This window comes from Ambystoma mexicanum, chromosome 12, assembly GCF_040938575.1.
Source record: "Ambystoma mexicanum isolate Mex_15411 chromosome 12, UKY_AmexF1_1, whole genome shotgun sequence".
NCBI lineage: Eukaryota > Metazoa > Chordata > Amphibia > Caudata > Ambystomatidae > Ambystoma > Ambystoma mexicanum.
The window spans coordinates 11,512,843-11,533,090 of NC_090936.1; the positions used below are offsets into that span (position 1 = coordinate 11,512,843).

General features: G+C 44.8%; 1 protein-coding gene across 7 annotated transcripts in view; it reads right to left on the reverse strand.

Annotated features, from left to right (window-relative positions):
* Positions 1–11,581: 11,581 nt before the first annotated feature.
* PCLO (piccolo presynaptic cytomatrix protein) overlaps positions 11,582–20,248 on the reverse strand; it is an 854,190-nt gene continuing 845,523 nt past the window's right edge. For all 7 annotated transcript variants that reach the window (XM_069627816.1, XM_069627812.1, XM_069627813.1 and 4 more), the window contains one exon: positions 11,582–15,841. In XM_069627816.1, the coding sequence (XP_069483917.1) occupies positions 15,701–15,841 (141 nt within the window). In that variant the 3' untranslated portion in view covers positions 11,582–15,700. The remainder of the gene's footprint in view (positions 15,842–20,248) is intronic.

The window sequence follows — 20,248 nt, forward strand, 5'->3', positions numbered from 1 at the left end:
AGCATCTATCAGCGACCTAGTCAGATCTCCTCCTTCCTCTCTGAGTGGGCGGACCTCTCCTCTTCCCTCCTGGTCTCGACCACTCAACTCCTCCTTCTTGGAGACTTTAACATCCACCTGGATGCTTCCTGTCCTTCCTCTGGACTCTTTTGCGGCCTCTGCGACTCTCTTTTACTCTCAATCCTCCCATCTGGCCCAACTCACTCTGCAGGGCACACTCTTGATCTTCTGATCTCTTCAGAGCTTCCCCTTTCTATCCCTCTCACCACTCCTCTTTTCTGAAGTGATCACTTTCTCCTTTCCTCCCAGCTCCCCCTCTCTACCCCTCAGGCCAACCCACATCCAGCACTGCCACCCACCTTCTCGGTTATCCGACCCATGAAGCGTGTGTCAGTTGAGGCTCTCGCCACTACTTTCTCACCCCCCATCCTCCTTTGGTTGAGTCCCACCCTGACACAGCCCTTTCCATGGTCCACTCTGCTATATCTGATACTTTCGATGTTCTTGACCCTGTCATGAGGATCCGCCTGAAGCCCAAATCTAAGTGCAACTGCTGGTACGACTCAGACCTCATCACCCTCAAACACAAATGCAGGGTGGCTGAGAGCAAATGGCGTGCTTCCGTTACATCCCTTGACAAACTGGCCTGCCGCCTGCTCCAAAGGGAATACTGGCTCTCTGTCCACACCAAGAAGAGAGCTCACATCCAAGCCTGCCTCTCGGCAGCATCTAACAACTCCGCCGAACTCTTTAAAATCTGCAAGGAACTGGCCAATCCATCGGCAGTCTCTACCTAGCCTGTCCTCTCCCAGGCCCTCTGCATTGCTGTGGCTTCTCATTTCATCTCTAAAACTGTCATTCCCTGGCTGGCCTCTCTTGGCCCTCTTTGTGCTTCCACCTGTGAGGCTAAAACATTGGGGTCATCTTCGACTCCACACTCTCCTTCTCTTCCCACATCTCTTACGTCTCTAATAAGTAATACTACCAGCTGCACGTCCTCAGAGGTATTCTTCCTTTCCTCTCCTACCCCCAGAAGCTCACTGTCTCCAGATCTCTGGTTCTCTCTAAGCTGGACTACTGCAACAGCCTCTTTCTAAATCTCCCTGCCTCGACTCTCCACCCTCTGCAACTCATCCAAAACAGGACTGCGAGACTTGTCCTTGGCCTCAAGCTCAGGCATCGTATCTCTCCAGGAATGAAATCTCTGTACTGGCTCCCAGTGGCTGCGAGGATTACGTTCAAAACCCTCTGCATTGTCCACTAGTTGTTCTGGGCCAGGGGCCTCAATAACTACAACTCTCTCTCCCTAAATATCTTCCTCCCCGAGCCCTTCACTCATCCGCCTCCAACTCCCTCAGGGTCAGTCGCTTCTCCAAGCAACAAGTTGGTGGTAGATCTCTTTCTTCGGCTGGCGACTCCCTCTGGAACAGCCTCCCCGCCTCTCTGAAAATTGAGGAGAATCATCTCTGGTTCCGGAAGCACCTCAAGACCTTCCTCTTTGTTCCTGCATTCTCTCCTCTCCCCTGCTGAACTCCTGGTTAAAACTGCCCTGGTTACCTGGCTACTCTCTGTTCTCAGGCCTAGGTCCCCTCCCTGCCAGTTGCACAGCTGCACAGCCCCCCTGGCAACCCGTGCACTTGGGGCTGTTTCTGTGTCCCTACAGCCCCCTACCAGCACTTGACACCTGATGTCAGCACTTACCCCTGCACCTGCCACCAGCTGCTGCACTTCTTATTATTGCTCTTATTGATTGTTTTATTTATTACTGTTATACTATGTACTGCACTTCCCCTCCCTCTTCCCCCTCACACCTTTCCCCTTCCCCTGCACTTGCACGATCTCATTGTCACCGGGCCTAGTAAGATAGTTGTCTCTGTCTTCTCTCCGTTCCCCTCCCTTGCCTCATCGTGCCTTGAAACAATTGTGTATAGGAGAATTATAAAGGCCATATCATATCATACCCCCCTACTCCTGTGGCTGACTCGCACCCTAACACTGCCCTTTCTATTCTGCATCTTTCCATTTCCAACACCCTTGACATCCTTGCCCCTGTCATGGAATCTGGCTGAAGTCTACCTCCTGAAAGGCAAGTGCAGGGTATCTGAGACGAAGTACAAGGCTTCGGGCACCTCCTCTTGCAAACTGGCCTGCCCCCTGCTACAAAGGCAGAACAGGCTCTCTCCTGTCAAAGAATAGAGCACACATTCAAGCCCATGTCTCTGCGACCTCTAACAACATGGCTGAACTTTTTAAAATCTGTAGCGAACTGGCCAATCCTGTTGCAGTCTTTACATCTACTGTTCCCTCCCAGGCTCTCTGTACAGCTCTGGTCTCTCACTTCTCTGCTAAAACTCAGGACATGCTGTGCTCCATCTCCTCTTCCTCTCCCTCTTACCCTCTCTGCCCCCCTTTGGCCATCTCTCCATCTCCTCCTCCTTTCTCCTCTTTCTCTCTGACAACACCTGACACGGTTTCTAGACAAGTCCGCTCTATGAAAGTTTCATCCGAACAGGTGCTCCCCTGCTCATCCAGAACCATCAAAGACCATATTGACACCCTTGCTCCAGCCTTGGCCAATATCTGTAATCAATCTTTCAACACTGGAATTTTCCCCTCTCTGCTCAAGCACTCCCTTGTGCACACCCTCATCAAAAAGCTGTCCATCCTAACTGTCCGGTAACTGTCACCAAATCTCCATCACCCCTTTCCTGGCCAAACTCTTGGAAAAGCTGGCCATCTCCCAGCATACTCTCCACACTGAATCTGTTGGTTGTCCCCATGACCATCAGTCTGGCTTCAGAGCTGCCAGAGGCACAGAAATTGCTCTCCTGAACACCTGTGAAGATCTGCTCTGTAACCTTGATTCCAGCATTCCTTTTGTCCTCATCCTCCTTGATCTTTCCTCTGCTTTCGATAAGGTCATCCACGCTATCCTTATCAATCGACTCTGTGAGAAGCTGGGTATCACGGATCAGGTCTTGGACTGCCTGACCTCCTTCCTCTTCTTCCTCTTAGACCACCTCTTCCAGGTCCAACTTGGTCACTTTCTCTCTGCCACCTCTCTCTCTACCTGTGGCATTCCCCAGGGCTCTATCTTTGAATCCTGGTTTTTCAACCTCTACTTGGCCCCTTTGGCCCACCTGATCTCTACCGTCTCCTCTAACTTTCAGTGTTATGCGGATGGCACGCAGCTTTCCTTCAGCCTCCTCTGCTGTCTTGCACATTCCCGAGTGTGTATCTGCGATTCAGGATTGGTGCACCTCCAACGATCTCTATCTTAATGCCAGTAAGACGGAGATCCTTCTCAATGGGACCCCTGCCCGTGCTTTCCCTCACTCGCTCTGTCCACCCACCTTGAGCCCTCTTCCTTCACCTTCCTGCAAAGCAAACAATCTTACTGTCACCTTCAACTCCACTCTCGCTTTCTCTCCTCACATCTTGGATGTAGCCAAGAAATCCCACTACCAGCTGCACCTCCTCAAAGGGACTCTGTTTTCTCACTTTCCCCCAGAAGCTCACTGTCTCCAGAGCCTTGCTTCTCTCTAGGCTGGACTACTGCAACAGCTTTTTTCTCAATCTGCTTTCCTCTATTCTCTGCCCTCTGCAACTAATCCAGAACAGGACTGCAAGACGTATCCTTGACATCAAGCCCAGGGACAGTATCTCTCCAGCCCTAAAATCCACTGGCTCCCGGTTCCTGCAATGATCAGGTTTAAGACCCTGTGCATTGTCCACAAGGCTTTCTGGCGCCAGGGATCGAACTACATCCAACGCTCTCTTCCAAAATAGCTTCCTTCCCGAGACCTTCATCCAGCTACCTCAAACTCTCTAAGGGTTAGACGGTTCTCCAGGCAGAGAGTGGGGTAGATCTCTCTCCTCTGCAGGTACCTCCCTCTGGAATGGCCTCCTTGCCCCTCTCAAACGTGAGCTGGACCACCTGAGGTTCCGAAAGCAGCTCAAAACCTTTCTCTTCTCCTCTGCTTTTTTCTCTCTCTCGCTCCCGCTCCCCTGCTGTCCTACCCGTCTGCTGTACTGACTGATTGCTAGGCTACCCTCAGAATCTCACTGGGTACCAGGCTCTTTCTAGATCAGTCACCCTTGCATTGCCCCCAGCCATACCATGTACTTGGCGGCTGTAGTTGTAACCCAACAGTCCCTTGTTCTCCTTGCACTACCCAGAGCCGCAGTGCCCTGGATGCACTTAGAGCATCGCTACCCTGTTTTCCCCTCCCCTCTCCCTTGCATATCCCCCTCCACTTCCCCTGGCACTTCTCGTTTTCGCACTTGCACGATCTGAATGACACAAGGCCTAGTAATATTGTTTGCCTTGTCCTCCTTCTGTCCTCCCTTCCTTTTGTACATGCGTGTTATAAATGACATTTTATATCATATCAAACTGGTTGATGAAAAGTGGGAACTTCGTCTTGATCTCCTTAAACTACAGGAACATTCTTTGGGCCAGCCCTTCACCCTGCAAAGTTAAAGTGAACCTCATCCCCAGATGTTGTGTTTGAACATCGTCACAGTGCCCTGTTATATTTCAGCAAAAAAGAAACAAACAAAAAAAGAGTAAAAAAATAAACCAAAACAGAGGTAAATAAATATAAAATAAACAAATAAAAATATCAAAAGCAAAACTTTAGTGGCTGCAGAATCGTTCCTAACAAGATGAAACAAAGTAAGACTTCCCCAAATAAACATAAGTACAAGAACCTGAAAAGAAAACCAATTTTTCCAAATTACGATAACCTACACACGAAGGGTCCCATAGCAACAAAATATCCCCAACTAGGAAAATAAAACTAATGATATCCCTAGACAGATTCCAAGCTAAACAAAACACTCCAGAATAAGTTTTCCAAAATAAAAAACAACAAATCTAACAAAAACGGTGTGTCGTAAACCCCCGCCTCTCCTTCCACAGCCAAATTCCCATAGAAAACATGAAAGTATTGAACTACTGATATGGACAGTCAAAACATTTACCGTTCGACTCGTCTGAATGTCTATATCTGTGCCTTCCGTAGCTCGCCCAAGCAGTCATTTCACATTCAGGCTTCTGCAAATTAACCAGAATGTGCTCAGTTTGCGGATAGAGGTTTTCAGGTCATAATTTGATATGTTTAACTGGGCTTCGTCTACAATATAAATACTCTTTACAACTCTGGCAGAAAATGATGTTATTCATATCACACAGTGATGATTCAAAAGGTGTCATCACTTCTCTCCAAGGCAGTCCTTTTCCATGAGGCGAGGGAGGTGCGGCCCAAACCCAATAGTCCCCCTAGGGGTGGTTTAATGTGGAAGAACCTCATGTGGAGGGACTCCCCTCTAGGGATAAGTTTTATCACCTGGGGAACAGCCCATTGAATGTTGTCACTCCCAGACATTCCCTAGCCCTCCCTTAGGTTCAGGACCACTACCTTGAAAGAAAACCTATGTATTGTTGTAACATAGGCCCTAATGACAAAAGTACTGGGATGAGGAAGAAAACAGGAGAAATGAATATCATTGACTGTGCTAACACTGGGAGGAGGTGGATGCAGAGTCGAGCACAGCCAAGAGAGGAATCAGGTTTAGCAGCTCTCCATTGCAGGAGATATAAATCCTGCTGGAGGAACAGCAGGAGGAAGACACAGAGAACACCAGCCAGCAGCTGTGGGAGTTCTCAATTGGCAGCCGGTACATACCCGAACACACAGAAGTAAGCTGAGCCGTGCAAGGATATACAGTGCTGCAGATTCTGACAAGGAGAGAAGGCCAGGACATAGCCAAGAGCAGTTCGCTCCCAGAGTCAAGAGGACTACAGGACTGCTTTGCTCAACAGCTTCCATACAGTAATGGGAGGCTGGCAGATAGTGACGTGAACGCAAGAGGCAGCGTCCATACTATTGCTCCGCCTCACCAGGCAGGAGATGCATGAGGTGGAGGCACTGAGACACAGAGATGGCCACACAGCACAAGGAGTGGGTGAGGGACCCCAGGAAGAATTGGCCACACATCCCTGGAATAGGCAAGGTAATGGAACAGGCGTGGGGACTGGTAGGGGCTAAAAGACACAGGAGGCAACACCCTGATACTGAGATAACGAGCAAAACTACCCCCGCTCATGTCAGTACATGGCAATAGAGGCAGCCAAGGGCACCTAAAAAGAAGCGGAGAGAAACCGTGTTCGTGGACCCAAACCAAGAGAGCGATGCGGGTCATCTTCTTCATGGCAGTACTTGGCAGGGAAGTGAACCGAGTGGGCCAAACCAAAGCACAGGTCATGACGGTCATTGACTGTGCTAACACTGTTATGAGGTAGCTCAGAGAGGGCTTTAGGATTAGTTGTTAACAGAGATAAAGGCTTTTTACAATCCACATGGGATAAACTGGATACAATGTAAAAAAAGGAACAAATGGCTATCAAATTTGTGAATCCCGGCTACAGAATTGAGCCGAGCCATGAGAAGAAGCAGGTGTAGCAGAACTCCAATGCAGGAGTTTCAAGTCCTTCTGGTGGACCAGTGGGAGGAAGACATGGAGAATGCCATTGGCCAACTGTGGGTTGTTCTTCATTGGGTCTGCCGGTACAGACCCGAGGACACGACCGAGAGAGGGAAGTAAGCTGAGCCATGTGGTGTGAGAAAACTGAGGGCAACCTCACATCTACTCCCCTTGGGGCCTCGTCTCAGATGACCAGGGAAAGGCAGCTACCCTTGGATCCTGACCCTGGGGTGGTCAAGCTAGGGGGATCAACGGAGTGGAGGGTCCTTGGGGATTGGGATGAGTTGTCCTCAGGTGAGACACAATTTCCAGCAGTTCCATTTCATGAGGAACCCTCTATCCCATTGACCAAGAATGTGCCAGGAGATATTACCAATCTATAAATACTAGAAAGAGGGTAAAGAAGAGAATGTTCAAGGGTAGGACAGGCAAGATATGGTATCCCCTTTTCCTTCTGAGAACCAGCCTAACCCCCTCCACCCCCGACCTTTATGGGCTACTGTAAACTAGTTCCCCTCAATCGTCCCCATGCACCCCACTACAATACTGGTATGAGGAAGTCAGTATTTTAACCACTCTAGTCCTGAGACGAAGAAGACGACTAAAGAAGAGCACCATTGCGGAAGTCAGGCATGTCCCACAAATAGGCTGCCTAGAGGTCAGGCAATTGAACATACTGACCCTCACCTGTGGACCTTTAACACTCGTAGGGAGTATAAGAGGTGGGCCTGCACACCGAAAGATGTGGCAAGCAGCTGGAAAGGAAATGGGCTGGAGAGAAGCAGGTAAGAGAACCCAGAGGGAGCCATGTGTGTGTCCGGTGAAGGATAGAAACAGCAAAGCCGAACACAGAGAATGAGGGGGTCTAATGGTCCGGCTGAGCTCTGGTTGACAAAACCACAGTGGTAAGCTGTACTCCACCAGAACCCCACAGCCCCCATGGAGAGTGGCAGAGCGAGGAATACTCTCGGTGGCAGTAGCGAGAGTGGTGAAGCTCATGGATGCAGGAGGATTGAACTGAGATCTGGCAAAGCAGTAGAGAGAGGCCGCGCACAGGCGGTGAATGCAATTAAGAGAACACTCTGTCGAGGGCACCCGCTAATACTGCCACATTTCTGAGAATGCTGAATGAACTGAAACAAGTAATCTGTGAATGCTCAGTGAACTGGAAGTAATTGGACACAGGCCTTAATAATCTTTTGAATACTTTTAAATATTGAATGGATCCTGACAATCACCTTTTGTAAGATTCAGCTGTAGCCGGCTGTATATCAGTAATGTCCAATTCCACCTCCCCTTCCTCCTCACCTGTTTCTTCGGGGGAGATCCCACGTTGATGGGGTCTTCTGTTGATCCTCTTATTTTTCGTGAAGAGGAACGGTCTTCTGCGGTAGGAAGCCACCCTGATTCCCTGAAAAAGAGGGAAGCCGGGTCCTCTCTTCCGCAGAAACCAAACGAAGAGAAAAAAAGCCAAAGCTTAAAAAAAAACTCTTCTCGCGGTGTGTAGCACCAATGTGTGGTTAGGTAAGATGTTCCAGGACCGAGAGAATCAGAGGCGTGGAATTGGTTGGATCAAGCCTCGGATTAAATGTCTGAAGAGAGCAGCTGACAAACGGAACCAGAACTGCAGCGGAGGAAACTCCAGTGAAGAAGGTAAGCCCCAGGAAGATGTCGGTAGCGATCCGAGGAGAGGAAACGCTAACAGCAGCGGAAGAAACTCCAGAGGAAAAGGTAAGCACCTGGAAGATGTCGGTAGCGATCCGAGGAGCAGAGACGCTAGCTGCAGCGGGGGAAACTCCAGAGGAATAGGTAAGCACCTGGAAGAAGCCGGTAGCGATCCGAGGAGCGGAGCCGCTACCGGAGAAAAAACAAAAAAAGGGCAGGAAAAACACAGAGAGGAGAGGGAAAATATCCTAGGAGGGAGAACGGGGCAGCCAGCAGGAAGAGAACGGGAAAGAGAGAGAGGGAGAAACAGAAAAGGAGAAAAAGGAAATAAGGGAAACAGGCGGAAAGAAAGCCGCCTAAAGAGATCACTAGAAGCGGAACGTAGCGAGAAAAGCTTAGCTCCAAAAAGCAGAGAGCGGGGATCCAGGAAGCAGGAAACAAAGTGGAGCACGGCGACAACAGGTAGCGAAGTTGCAACGCACCGAACCGGAAACAGGGGCGGGACTAAATAGAGAAGGAGACAGGACAAAGACTAGAGCGATAACCAGGAAGCAAAAGGTAGAATGGAACATTCTAATGCCGGTGCCAGCACCAGCCCTTCCAAAGCCGCCAATCTCGCCTGCGGATCGGCGGGGGTGTGACACCTTTTTGGAAATACAATTTAAAGCCAAGCAAGTAATGAATACATAAGAATGAGATGTGAAGCCAATATTGAATATCGAACTGGAAGAAAAACATTATGGGAAAACCTACGTCTGATGAAAGATAAATGGGAAAGTGCCCATTTGAAAATAGCATATGAATTAAGAGAGCAATTATGGAAGTGTGTGAAGGGGCATGAAAGAAAGGTGTAAAAAGAAGTAAAAACCCCACACCATGAATTCTATGCATGAATACAGTGTGGCAAAGCCAAGAGGCTAATCAGGAGAAGCCAAGGGAGTGTGAACTTGCATTTAAAGCCAAGAGGCCGAGAAGTGAGTGCAAATACAGAAGAACCTGTGTGGGCTGAAGAGCCTGGGGTTCCTGGTTGCGTGACCTCTGATGGGTGTACCGTGTGGTCTGACAACTGCTCCTAGAACAGGGAGCCCTGAATTGTGAAAGCCAAAGACATTGTGAAACAAACCAAGAAGCAGAACTTTAAGTGAACTGTTCATGCAATCCAGAAGGAGCGTCAAGTTGACCTGGAATTGTTTTGAACTTTCAAAGACTGAAACCAAGTATTAGTTGATACATTGAATTCTTGGGGATGGGAACCCTGAGACTTGATGAACTTTAATGCTGTCTTGAGAACAGAGCCTCAAGACCCTTTTTTTGGAAGTGAATAACTTTGAACTTGGGGAAGGGTACCCCAAGGGTTTGTGGAACTGTCTTGAACTCGGGAAAAGGAACCCTGCGGATTTGTGGAACTGTTTTGAACTTGAGAAAGGTAACGCAGAGACCTTTTTTTGGTTCTTTCTTGAACTTGGGGAAGGGGAGCAGAAAAGGAAGCTATAAGCTGAAAACAGCTCAGAACTTTGAACACCATTTCAGTTATTGTTGACATCCCTACACATTGTTTAGCTTTTTTTGTGAGGGCAAGGATAGGTCTGGGCACAGATAGACTTTCGCTTACCTTAGTTTCACTCATGTAGGGAAATCACACCTTAGCATAGGACAAGTTATGCCTTACTCAATCCTGGTTTTTAAGGCAATATACCATTTTATTTTGAACTTTGAATCTGTTGTCTGTGTCTTGCTCCATGATGCCTTCACAGTCGGAAGACGCTGCACTGCAGATCCTGACCAGGAGAGAAGCCCAAAGAGCAGGCAGAGCCAATCCCAGTCCCAGGAAGCCCCCAGTGATGTACCAAAACCACAGAGAAGATAAGGGGTGGTACGGAAGACCCAGAGGAGATGAGTCAAACGGCAAACATTTTGACTGTCCATATGAGTAGTTCAATACGTTCAGAGTGGGAGTGGACCAACTATTGGGGCTAGCCAGTGTCAGTTGTGCCTCCAGCATCATCTTCCTCGTGTCAGTGGCAGACAGAAAAGCACAGACTAACAGAAAATGGTCTGGGACCCAAAAACAGACCTGTAGAACATAAGAATAAATCTTCCTCTTCACAGTGGGAAAGAGAAAACCACTGACACCAGAGACGGGACGGGCGCCCTGACATGAGCAGGAGACAACCTATTAGAGCACAAACCAATACAAAGTGAACTACAGTGCAGAGGATAACTTCCAACGGATAGAAAGAAAGAGAAACATATTGCCCCACAGAGATTGATATGGGACGTTACTGAAACTGTGAGAAAGTGGAGAAGAACAGACTAGGGTTTTGAATGAATAGACTGTGCCTATTAATACTGTGAGAAGGGAGTAATTCTCCTGGTACAGAACCAAGAGTTGTGATACAGATGCCAGGGGGAGGGAGTTATTCCCCCTGGCCATGATGTGAACCTTTACATGCAATATCACTAGAAGGGATGCATTCTCCTGATACAGAATCAGGAGTCGTGATAAAGATTCCAATGGAAGGGAGTCATTACCCCTTGACTTGTTGTGAAATGTACCAAGCCATACCAGGGAAAGGGGGTCATTCTTCTGATAAACAAACAGGAGTTGTGTTAAAGACTGCAGGGGAATTTAGTCATTCACCCTGGCATTGCTGTGAACGGTACCAGGAGAAGGATGGCATTTTCTTAGTCCTGAGAGCAGCGTTGTCCAGGAGACAACAGGAGAAGGGAGTCACTGTCCTGGAGAAGGAACTTTCGGTACATGTATCTTTTGGTTGTAGTGTGAGGGATATAGGTAGGTTGTGACACAGGAGCAGGAGATACATTTAACAGGTCCTTTTATTATTAGTTTTGAGGCAGGAAATCCCTCTTGGCAGATAGGGATAGTGAGGACCTTTTCTTATTTACACAAATGAAAGTTCATGACCTAAACCTTGCCACCTTTGTGTCAGCTTCCTTCATACATACTTTCAGGAACCCATATGTGAAAAGATGCCTGCTTGACAATGAGGGAAATCATCCACTAAAAGAGGCGGTGAAGGGGCTTGCGGAATGACCACATGCGGTAATTCCATGTATCCCCAATGAGTTCTATGGGAATTGCATCAAGTTATGATTAAGCAAATGGACAGCACATTGTGGCAATGATAATGGTAATTGAGTTTGGCGGCAAGTGCAGTGCACAATCAGCCTTACTGGAGATAAGGGCAACGATGTGCCCACAGAATCACACAATTTTAAAGCCAGTAGCCCCACCAACATTCATACATGTTATCCTCTTAACGTCGAGATTCTGGAAAACACAAACATGGCCTGTTTACAGCTACACTGTTTAAAGCTACACTTCTGAAATAAATATTTTCTTTCATGCATTCTGTGGTTTACATAAATTTGAAGATGACTTTAAGAAAACATCAATTGCAACAGAGATATTTTAAATATTTATTTGTTAGACTGGCAGAACAGCCTTTATACAGCACATTTTGCATAAGTTCTCAAGATACATCCTGTGTACAATCACAAAACCATGACATGGATTTTAGTTTTTACATAAAGTGGAAACCGAGACAAATTTACAAGCATTTCTCTATACAATTCATAGACTTTTTTTGCTTAAAATTATACAACTTTTTAGAACTTTTTTCCCCAGAGGATTTAGAAGGAAAATAACCATAATCATAAAAATAAACAAAAGAAATGTCAACAAACCACCATCAATGCATGCAACATTCAGTGCGGAAACGTTACACTTCTTCAAGGACTGGCTATGATGTTCTATTTTTTCCTGATACACTGGCTTGTTTGGGTGATTGTACAACTTCTGATAGGATTACGGTCCACACACCATTCAGCCATTTTTGGTTGGACACCCGAGCACATCACTGAACAGATACAATTGAACAATGAGCTAGAAGATCCACATTCACATGCTGAACGCTGTATGGATGTATTCGGAATCACGGACACCTTTCTGAGACACAAACAATGGTATCTATGTACACAGTCATAAAAAACAAATAAAGCAATGTCCCTGCAACTTACTTATGAGAAGGAAATGAGTTCCCTACAAATTCTTATGTGATGTTTTTGGATTTATCTAGGTGTAATAAAAATGTAATTTACATAGTATATTGCAATGTAAAGTGAAAGTAGCCAATCTATGGCATGGCTTCAATGCGCCTTCATATCATTTTGATACGTCTTTCATGAGAAGGTCTTTTGATGTTTCCTCCAGTGCTCTCTGTTATTAATCTGTTAGGTGTTGAAGGGAGAGCCATACTGGGGAAAATAAACTCTTCCTCCCAAATCTTGTGTATAAATATGGTACATGAACAGAGTGCAATCAAATTCAACTGGAAGTCATTTTTGCTCATTCTAGTTTCTGAAACGATGAACGTGAATTTCATATGTAATTATTTTCAGGGTCACTATCAGTTCTGAGTGTACTTAAAACTAAATCAAAGATGTTCTGTTTTGTTTAAAATGGCAATATGATCAAGTAAGGACACTCACTCTGCCATAATATGTGCCAGAACACAACTATTCTATCCACGTCATTAAAGATGTATGCCCAACTACTAAAATAAGATATTTCCCAATGCTATATTAATAAATTCCATAGGGTCTGTTCAAACATGTGTCCATGCATAGATTCTGGGGTAAAAGAACAAAATCCAGCCATTCATTCGTTCATTAAGCACTTGTGGCACAGCAAAAATTCACATCATCGTGTGCACTATTACTTTTCCAAGATGGCTTCTTAAATAACATAAAAAAATAGGGGTATCTTTCCTCTACTATTTACATGTTTAAAATGAAGATTGTGTATCAGAATGTCCCAAAACCTTGAAGAAAAAAACACTCTTCTGAATGTGTACTTAGACCTTTGTTTCCCCTACCCTGTTTTATGAGCAAGTTTTCTGGGACAAACATTATGTTTATATGCAAGCACAAACTCAATGTAGAAGGGATACTGGCTCTTTAGCATGCGTTCATATTGATCAGATGATCACACTCACGCACAATGCGGTATGAATGACTATGCAGAATGTTACTGCTGCCTGCATAAAAATAATGTGCACATAATCAATGTTATGTATAAACACACACACAAATGTACGCTAGCTGTGCTTTTTCTTACATTTCAATTTGTTTCCACAGTACAATGCAGAGAAATAATAAAACGTCTTTTAATGTGTGTTGAAATGATAGAACAAAAGAAACAGGACTATACATGCATACAAATACATGTCACTAAATGAAACAGATTGTAACAATTGATATTTAAATCAAATTTAATGATGACAAAATCAGAGACAAAAAGCATACTCTTTTTTTGTCTCTGTTACGTCTAAGAAACATTAAAAAAATAACTGCAGGAATATTTACAAAACTAAAAAAAATACTGAGACAGTCCTTTCTTACAGAAAATACAATGTTTTTGTCACAGGACTGATTTGCTATTTTCCTTTGTGAGAAGTGCATTCACACATCAGTGGTGCATAGAATAATTCCAGTACAACCCACACATTTAGGTAAACATAAAAATAAAAAAAAGAGTCAAGGACATTAATTGTTGGCACATTTTGAAGTTTTGTACAACTCTGAAATGGTCACGTAGATTAGGGGAGATTTCATCCAGCACACTTGTCAGCTGTGCACATAAAATAAAAAGCTTTGACTTGTTGGGGGAAATCATCCACGGAAAGTCTTTTACTACAATTGATGCAAAACACGCCCCCTCTACAAATACGATTGTGTTCATAAAAATGTAGATTTTGCATTGTGCAATATGGTTTTGCATGTGTTTGTACCCTGATCAGAATTGTCTATGTGTACATTGTTGTAAGCTATGTTTCCAAAATTGTAATATGTAAAAATCAAGCAGGTTTTGAAGATAATCAAGCTGCCTCAGCGGCTTAAAATACATCAGTAAAGTTTGTGTAACTATGTAGTGTACAATATAACATATTATTCACTTCCAACACATGACTTCCATGTCAAATTATAACTTTTTCCAGCAAAAAATAACTGTTAGGTGCTTCTGTTGCCTCTGGAAATTCCGATAGCAACCATGCTATTTCCTCACAGTCTTTGAAATAAGTCATTAAAAAAAAGTACATGGAGGTGCTTAGACCTTTTCTAATTTTAAAATTGCACTTTTTTTAAAATGAGAAATACATGTGTACTCAGAGGTAACAACCGAGATGGGGCATAACATACAAGGGAAATTGTAGCAAGTAAGTATTTATAAGTTGTCCTTTTGTTCTTGGCTTTTTTCTTTGCTGTGGAGCTGTAACATCACATTAAGCACACAATCAGACAGCAAAAACGTACATCTTCTCAGAAGGAACAAGACATGTTTAAACACACTAATCTCACTCATTCACCTGAGTTTCTAAGAGGAAATGCAGAACCCTAGTTGAATGCATCAAGACACACATTATACATTTACTTGATAGGCTTTGGTGCCCCTTGCCGTAGAATGACCCAGATAATGTTTAGCCGATTCATATAGTTCTAGAGTTTAACAGAGTGGCAAGCTTTTAACTTGATGTGCCTGATTTGACCGGGCATTTAATAAATATTAAAAGGTTTTTGAGGATTGTGAGACGACTGCTCCATAAATTGGAATTGACAACAGCAATAGTGCCTTTTCGTCTTCATGCCAAACATTTTACGAACTTAGTGTACATGAGACAATGTTATGTTTAATGAGCAGAGGGCCACATCTGGACTGTTTTGGATCATTTGATAACATTTTAAAATGCATGTTTTCTTGTACTTAATGATGCAGCCAACACAGTTATGATTTTTATTTTGATTTTTTTTTACTGAGCACTGTGTGCATAAGCATTACATACAAAAACTATGACTGTGCTTTCTCTACTTCAATCACTGAATGTGTCACATGGCACAGAACTCTGTATGCTGCATGTTGTTGTATCTTGCAATTGACTAATGAAAGCGGTACACCAATGTCTTAGCACATTCGTTTACGGGATCTCACATGTCTCTTCAGTGACAGGTTAGCAAAGTCTTTGAAATATCACCTGGACGTTGCCCCAGAACAGAATGCTATCATCAGGAGCGACGCGCATGCCCGACGGCCCAGTGTTAGACCTTCCAAGTTTTAGAGATACCAAGGAACAGATGGCACTACCCTAATGGCTCCGCTGGCCTTGTCTTACCATTGCACTACTTCTGATGCTTCCAACAGTTCTCCTGCATGTTTCTTGCAAATAGTCTCTTTGCCAGACATCATCTTGAATTGGCGAGCACTTCCGGTGTAACACGTTGTCTCCACGTTTCACTTTGCTGCAGACAATTAGTGAAAGTTGAGTTTCAGACAACCATTTCCTTAAAGGGTTTGTGTTAAGACAAATGGTCTGACAACTTCAAGCACAGTGCACTATGCAATCTCTTCCTGCCTTGTCTTCAAATTCCCCTGAAAATCTCCCTACACGATGGTATAAAAGTGAAGTCTTTGATGGCGGACATTTGCAGCAGGCTTGGATAAGGTTTGTGCCATTAACCAATAACACTTTCAATGTGTTTGCGTGGTGCTGGCCAACAATTTGTGCCAGTTCACTATCCTTTTCCGAAGGTCCACTTTATCAAGACAGATATAAGCTTCTCCAATCAGTGTCTTTTTCATGAACTTCCCACCGTTGGATACAAGCAATATCTACAAGTGAAATAAAATAGTTAGTAGAAATGTCCACTTCTAACAATACAGCTGTTACAAAAAAGATACACTTTCCATACGCAATGTAAGACATGTAAATGGAAAGTAAAACATCTCTTCCTAGAGCATAATATAAATAATTATGAATGTTACCTGATGCCTCATGACATATGTACATTCATTAATTGTATTATATAATGAAAAACAGACTTGGCTAATAGCAGTTATTATTGTACGTGATGCAAGGTTTCTTTAACAATACATTTTGGGCTAGTTAACAAAGTTCCATAGTTTCAATTCTATGCATAATTAGAGAACATTGTGAAATGCTGAAAAAAAGAAACCGTTTGAAATATAAACATGTATGCTCTGTATTTACTGTAGCAAAACTTGTAATGGGGAAGTCTGGTGCAACAATATGTTACTCAAGTGAATGAATGAATATGCTTTTATTTGGCTATTTGATCTAGTAGCAATACCAGGCAAAGTCAATGCACATATAACAAAAACTTTATCCAAGAAATACATTGTAAAAAATAACAAAGTAAAACAAAATAACAACAATTGTAAAAAACAAAAAAAAACATTTAGGTAGAACAGGGAGCAAAAATAAATAAAAGGGACAAAGGTTACAAAAAACGGATCTGAAATGACATGGCTGATTAAATAGTCTTTTCTGATGTACAAAGCCTTCCTAAGAAATGTTTGAAGTGCCTAACACACGTCTGAACCCATTGACTGTAAAAGGCATAAACAATTTGGACAGCATTGTTTCAAGTTATATTTCCTAAAAAGTGGACACAGTAAAGCTCGTTTTAAGGATGTGTGTCCTTGGCAAAAACAAACAGTATATGAAACAGGCTCTTTCGTGTGTTGTGACAAAAGGAGCATATTTTACTTAATTCACAACTACACAATCGCCAAAATGGTTAATGTATTCAATGTGTTGCACCAGATGTATCCAGGGTACGTGTTTGGGTTGGGGTTGAGGTTAGTTCACTGGCCAGTTTCTCAAACACAGCGAATTGTACATTTGTCAACATTGCTGATCATTGTAAAAGCGATTCTTTGCTAAATGTATGGAGAGAAATATTGACAAGACATGAGGTGCATTTTGATATCAGCGAGTCAATAAAGACACAATGAACCAGCCTGGCAACACGTCACGGCTTCTCATCAGACAGATTCTTCTTACAGATGTGTGCATATTTGCTACACACCTGGGCATGCAGGTTTCATGTGTTCTTAACCACTGACTTTCTTTATTGTTGCTATTTTATTGGAGAATTGTCCCCAATTTTAAATGTTCAGCACGAGCTCAGAAAACCAGATTCCATCAAGAGATTTAGTTGCGCTCACTAGAGGGGTCAGCAATGCGCCAGCTACCACTGATTCACAGCACACTTCTATAAAGCTATTGATATCACTCGATACGCCTTTATATACTGGTAGGGTTTTCACTGGCTCATCCCAGGAATGCATTGTACTCGCACTCAGCCTTAAGTATTGGCAAACTTTCCCAAAAGTGAGGCTCGGACTCCTGCAAAGCGCCTAGTGAAATTGAGGCCATGTACCATTAGTTGTTTCTTTCAGCGCTAGTCTACTTTCACAGCCACACATTTCTTTGGAAGTTTGTGAGGAGTTCAGGCGGATTCATGGGGAAAATAATACACAAAGAAGTTACAAGGCTTTAGGAAGGGAGATAAAGCCTAAGGGGAAGGGAAGGGTCAACAAGGCTGGGTGGACTGGGGGTGGTAGAAAGCAGGACTAGAGTCCTGTGCATGTTATCCAAGATGGACAGCGCATTAGACTCTGATGCAAGATATCTTAGTAGGTTAATGCACCTAGTGCAAATATGTAACCTGGAAGTCTGAGGTGTGACTTGGCTAAGAACAACCCAGCCTTTCATCCTCCTGAATTTGAGTAAATTGTAAAGTTGAAGTGGGGAATTGTAAGTTTGCATGTCAGACCAGCAGGTACCGTCATATGGCTCACATGCCTGGGGGTCTCCTTTTCATCAGACATACGTTCACACTTTGTGTATTACTGAGGGATATAGTATCACACTATAGGAGATTCAGAGCAGACATGGACCTCTGAAAAGCCTACAAAGTTGGGGCAAGAGTGAGACAAGCATTCAGTGCGCATTAATGTCATCCACATGAGTGTGCTTCCATGAGGACCATTGAGGTTATTTATTTAATAATAGGGGGAGTTAATGGGCGTAGGTGAGTGATCTCAGAAATGCCGGCAGGGCTGAGGCGGAGTCACGTGTCAAGCATGCATGAAGAGGATTCCGAGGTTGCTTACAGGAATACCCTGTAGGCATGTGGGGTTGCAATGCGATGAGCACGCGCCTGGGGAAACACACGCAGCATATTAATGCCATGAGCTCCATACAGGCTCCAGTCCCAAAACTAATGTATGCAAGGGGGCTGGACAGTGCATCACGTGTGAGGCAGCACAACTCTCTACAATTGTGCAGGCCACCTGTGTGAACAATAGGGTAACCACTTCCCTTCTCAGAGTAACTGAAATAAAAGCACATCGTCTTTCAATTGTTTCTGCACTTCATTTCTTTAGGAAAGATTTGTTTTATTAGCAGTTAACAAAAGGTTACATTGGCTTCTGTGTTAAAGAAACAGCCAAGTGCAAGACGTCAGCACTTCTTGAGCATTCCTGTAAGGAAAGGTTCTAAACCTCTGACCTGTTCTCATAACTCGATCATGCGATGGCAGGGACCCGCCTGACCTTTTCAACCCAATGTTTACAGAAACTTTCCATCAGCAGGACTCATCAGGAGCTTAACCTGAACCTGCCCCCCTCCCCCCGAATCTCAAACATTCGGCTGAACCCGAATGCCCCAAATACATGAAACGTCGGGCGATTCAGAGTGTAGTCACCACGCCTCGCGCCTGCGGGAAGGTGTGGGAATCCCCACTCATTCATTATTTAATAGTAGGTTGCCGCTCTGGCATAGTAGAGGAGACATGCATGTATTATGCATAACAGGATGATCAACTTTGGCCAGTTCACTTACAGAGGTCTTCTTACCCCTGCAAACGCTTTTCTGGAAGCGGGCGAGACGCTTACAGTGCAACTTCAGTTCTTGCGTCTGGTTAGTTACATGCAGTGCCAATTTAGCGGTTGTATATAGCGTGGGCATATTAGGGACAATGCAAAAGGGTATGGCTGCAGGGCTGTCCTGACGTTATTGCTGCTGCCAAAATGCAGCACAAATACCCAGAATCTGGCTGGTAATATGGTCACTCACTAACACATACACAAACACTCAGCCACCTACCTCACTCAATTCACCCACTGACCTAGATACACTCAGCCACCTACCTCACTCAACTCACACACTGACCTAGATACACTCAGCCACCTACCTCACTCAACTCACCCACTGACCTAGATACACTCAGCCACCTACCTCACTCAACTCACCCACTGACCTAGATACACTCAGCCACCTACCTCACTCAACTCACCCACTGACCTAGATACACTCAGCCACCTACCTCACTCAACTCACCCACTGACCTAGATACACGCAGCCACCTACCTCACTCAACTCACTCACTGACCTAGATACACTCAGCCACCTACCTCACCCAACTCACCCACTGACCTAGATACACTCAGCCACCTACCTCACTCAACTCACCCACTGACCTAGATACACTCAGCCACCTACCTCACTCAACTCACACACTGACCTAGATACACTTAGCCACCTACCTCACTCAACTCACCCACTGACCTAGATACACTCAGCCACCTACCTCACTCAACTCACCCACTGACCTAGATACACTCAGCCACCTACCTCACTCAACTCACACACTGACCTAGATACACGCAGCCACCTACCTCACTCAACTCACACACTGACCTAGATACACGCAGCCACCTACCTCACTCAACTCACACACTGACCTAGATACACGCAGCCACCTACCTCACTCAACTCACTCACTGACCTAGATACACTCAGCCACCTATCTCACCCAACTCACCCACTGACCTAGATACACTCAGCCACCTACCTCACTCAACTCACCCACAGACCTAGATACACGCAGCCACCTACCTCACTCAACTCACTCACTGACCTAGATACACTCAGCCACCTACCTCACTCAACTCACCCACTGACCTAGATACACTCAGCCACCTACCTCACTCAATTCACCAACTGACCTAGATACACGCAGCCACCTACCTCACTCAACTCACCCACTGACCTAGATAAACGCAGCCACCTACCTCACTCAACTCACTCACTGACCTAGATACACTCAGCCACCTACCTCACTCAACTCACCCACTGACCTAGATACACGCAGCCACCTACCTCACTCAACTCACTCACTGACCTAGATACACTCAGCCACCTACCTC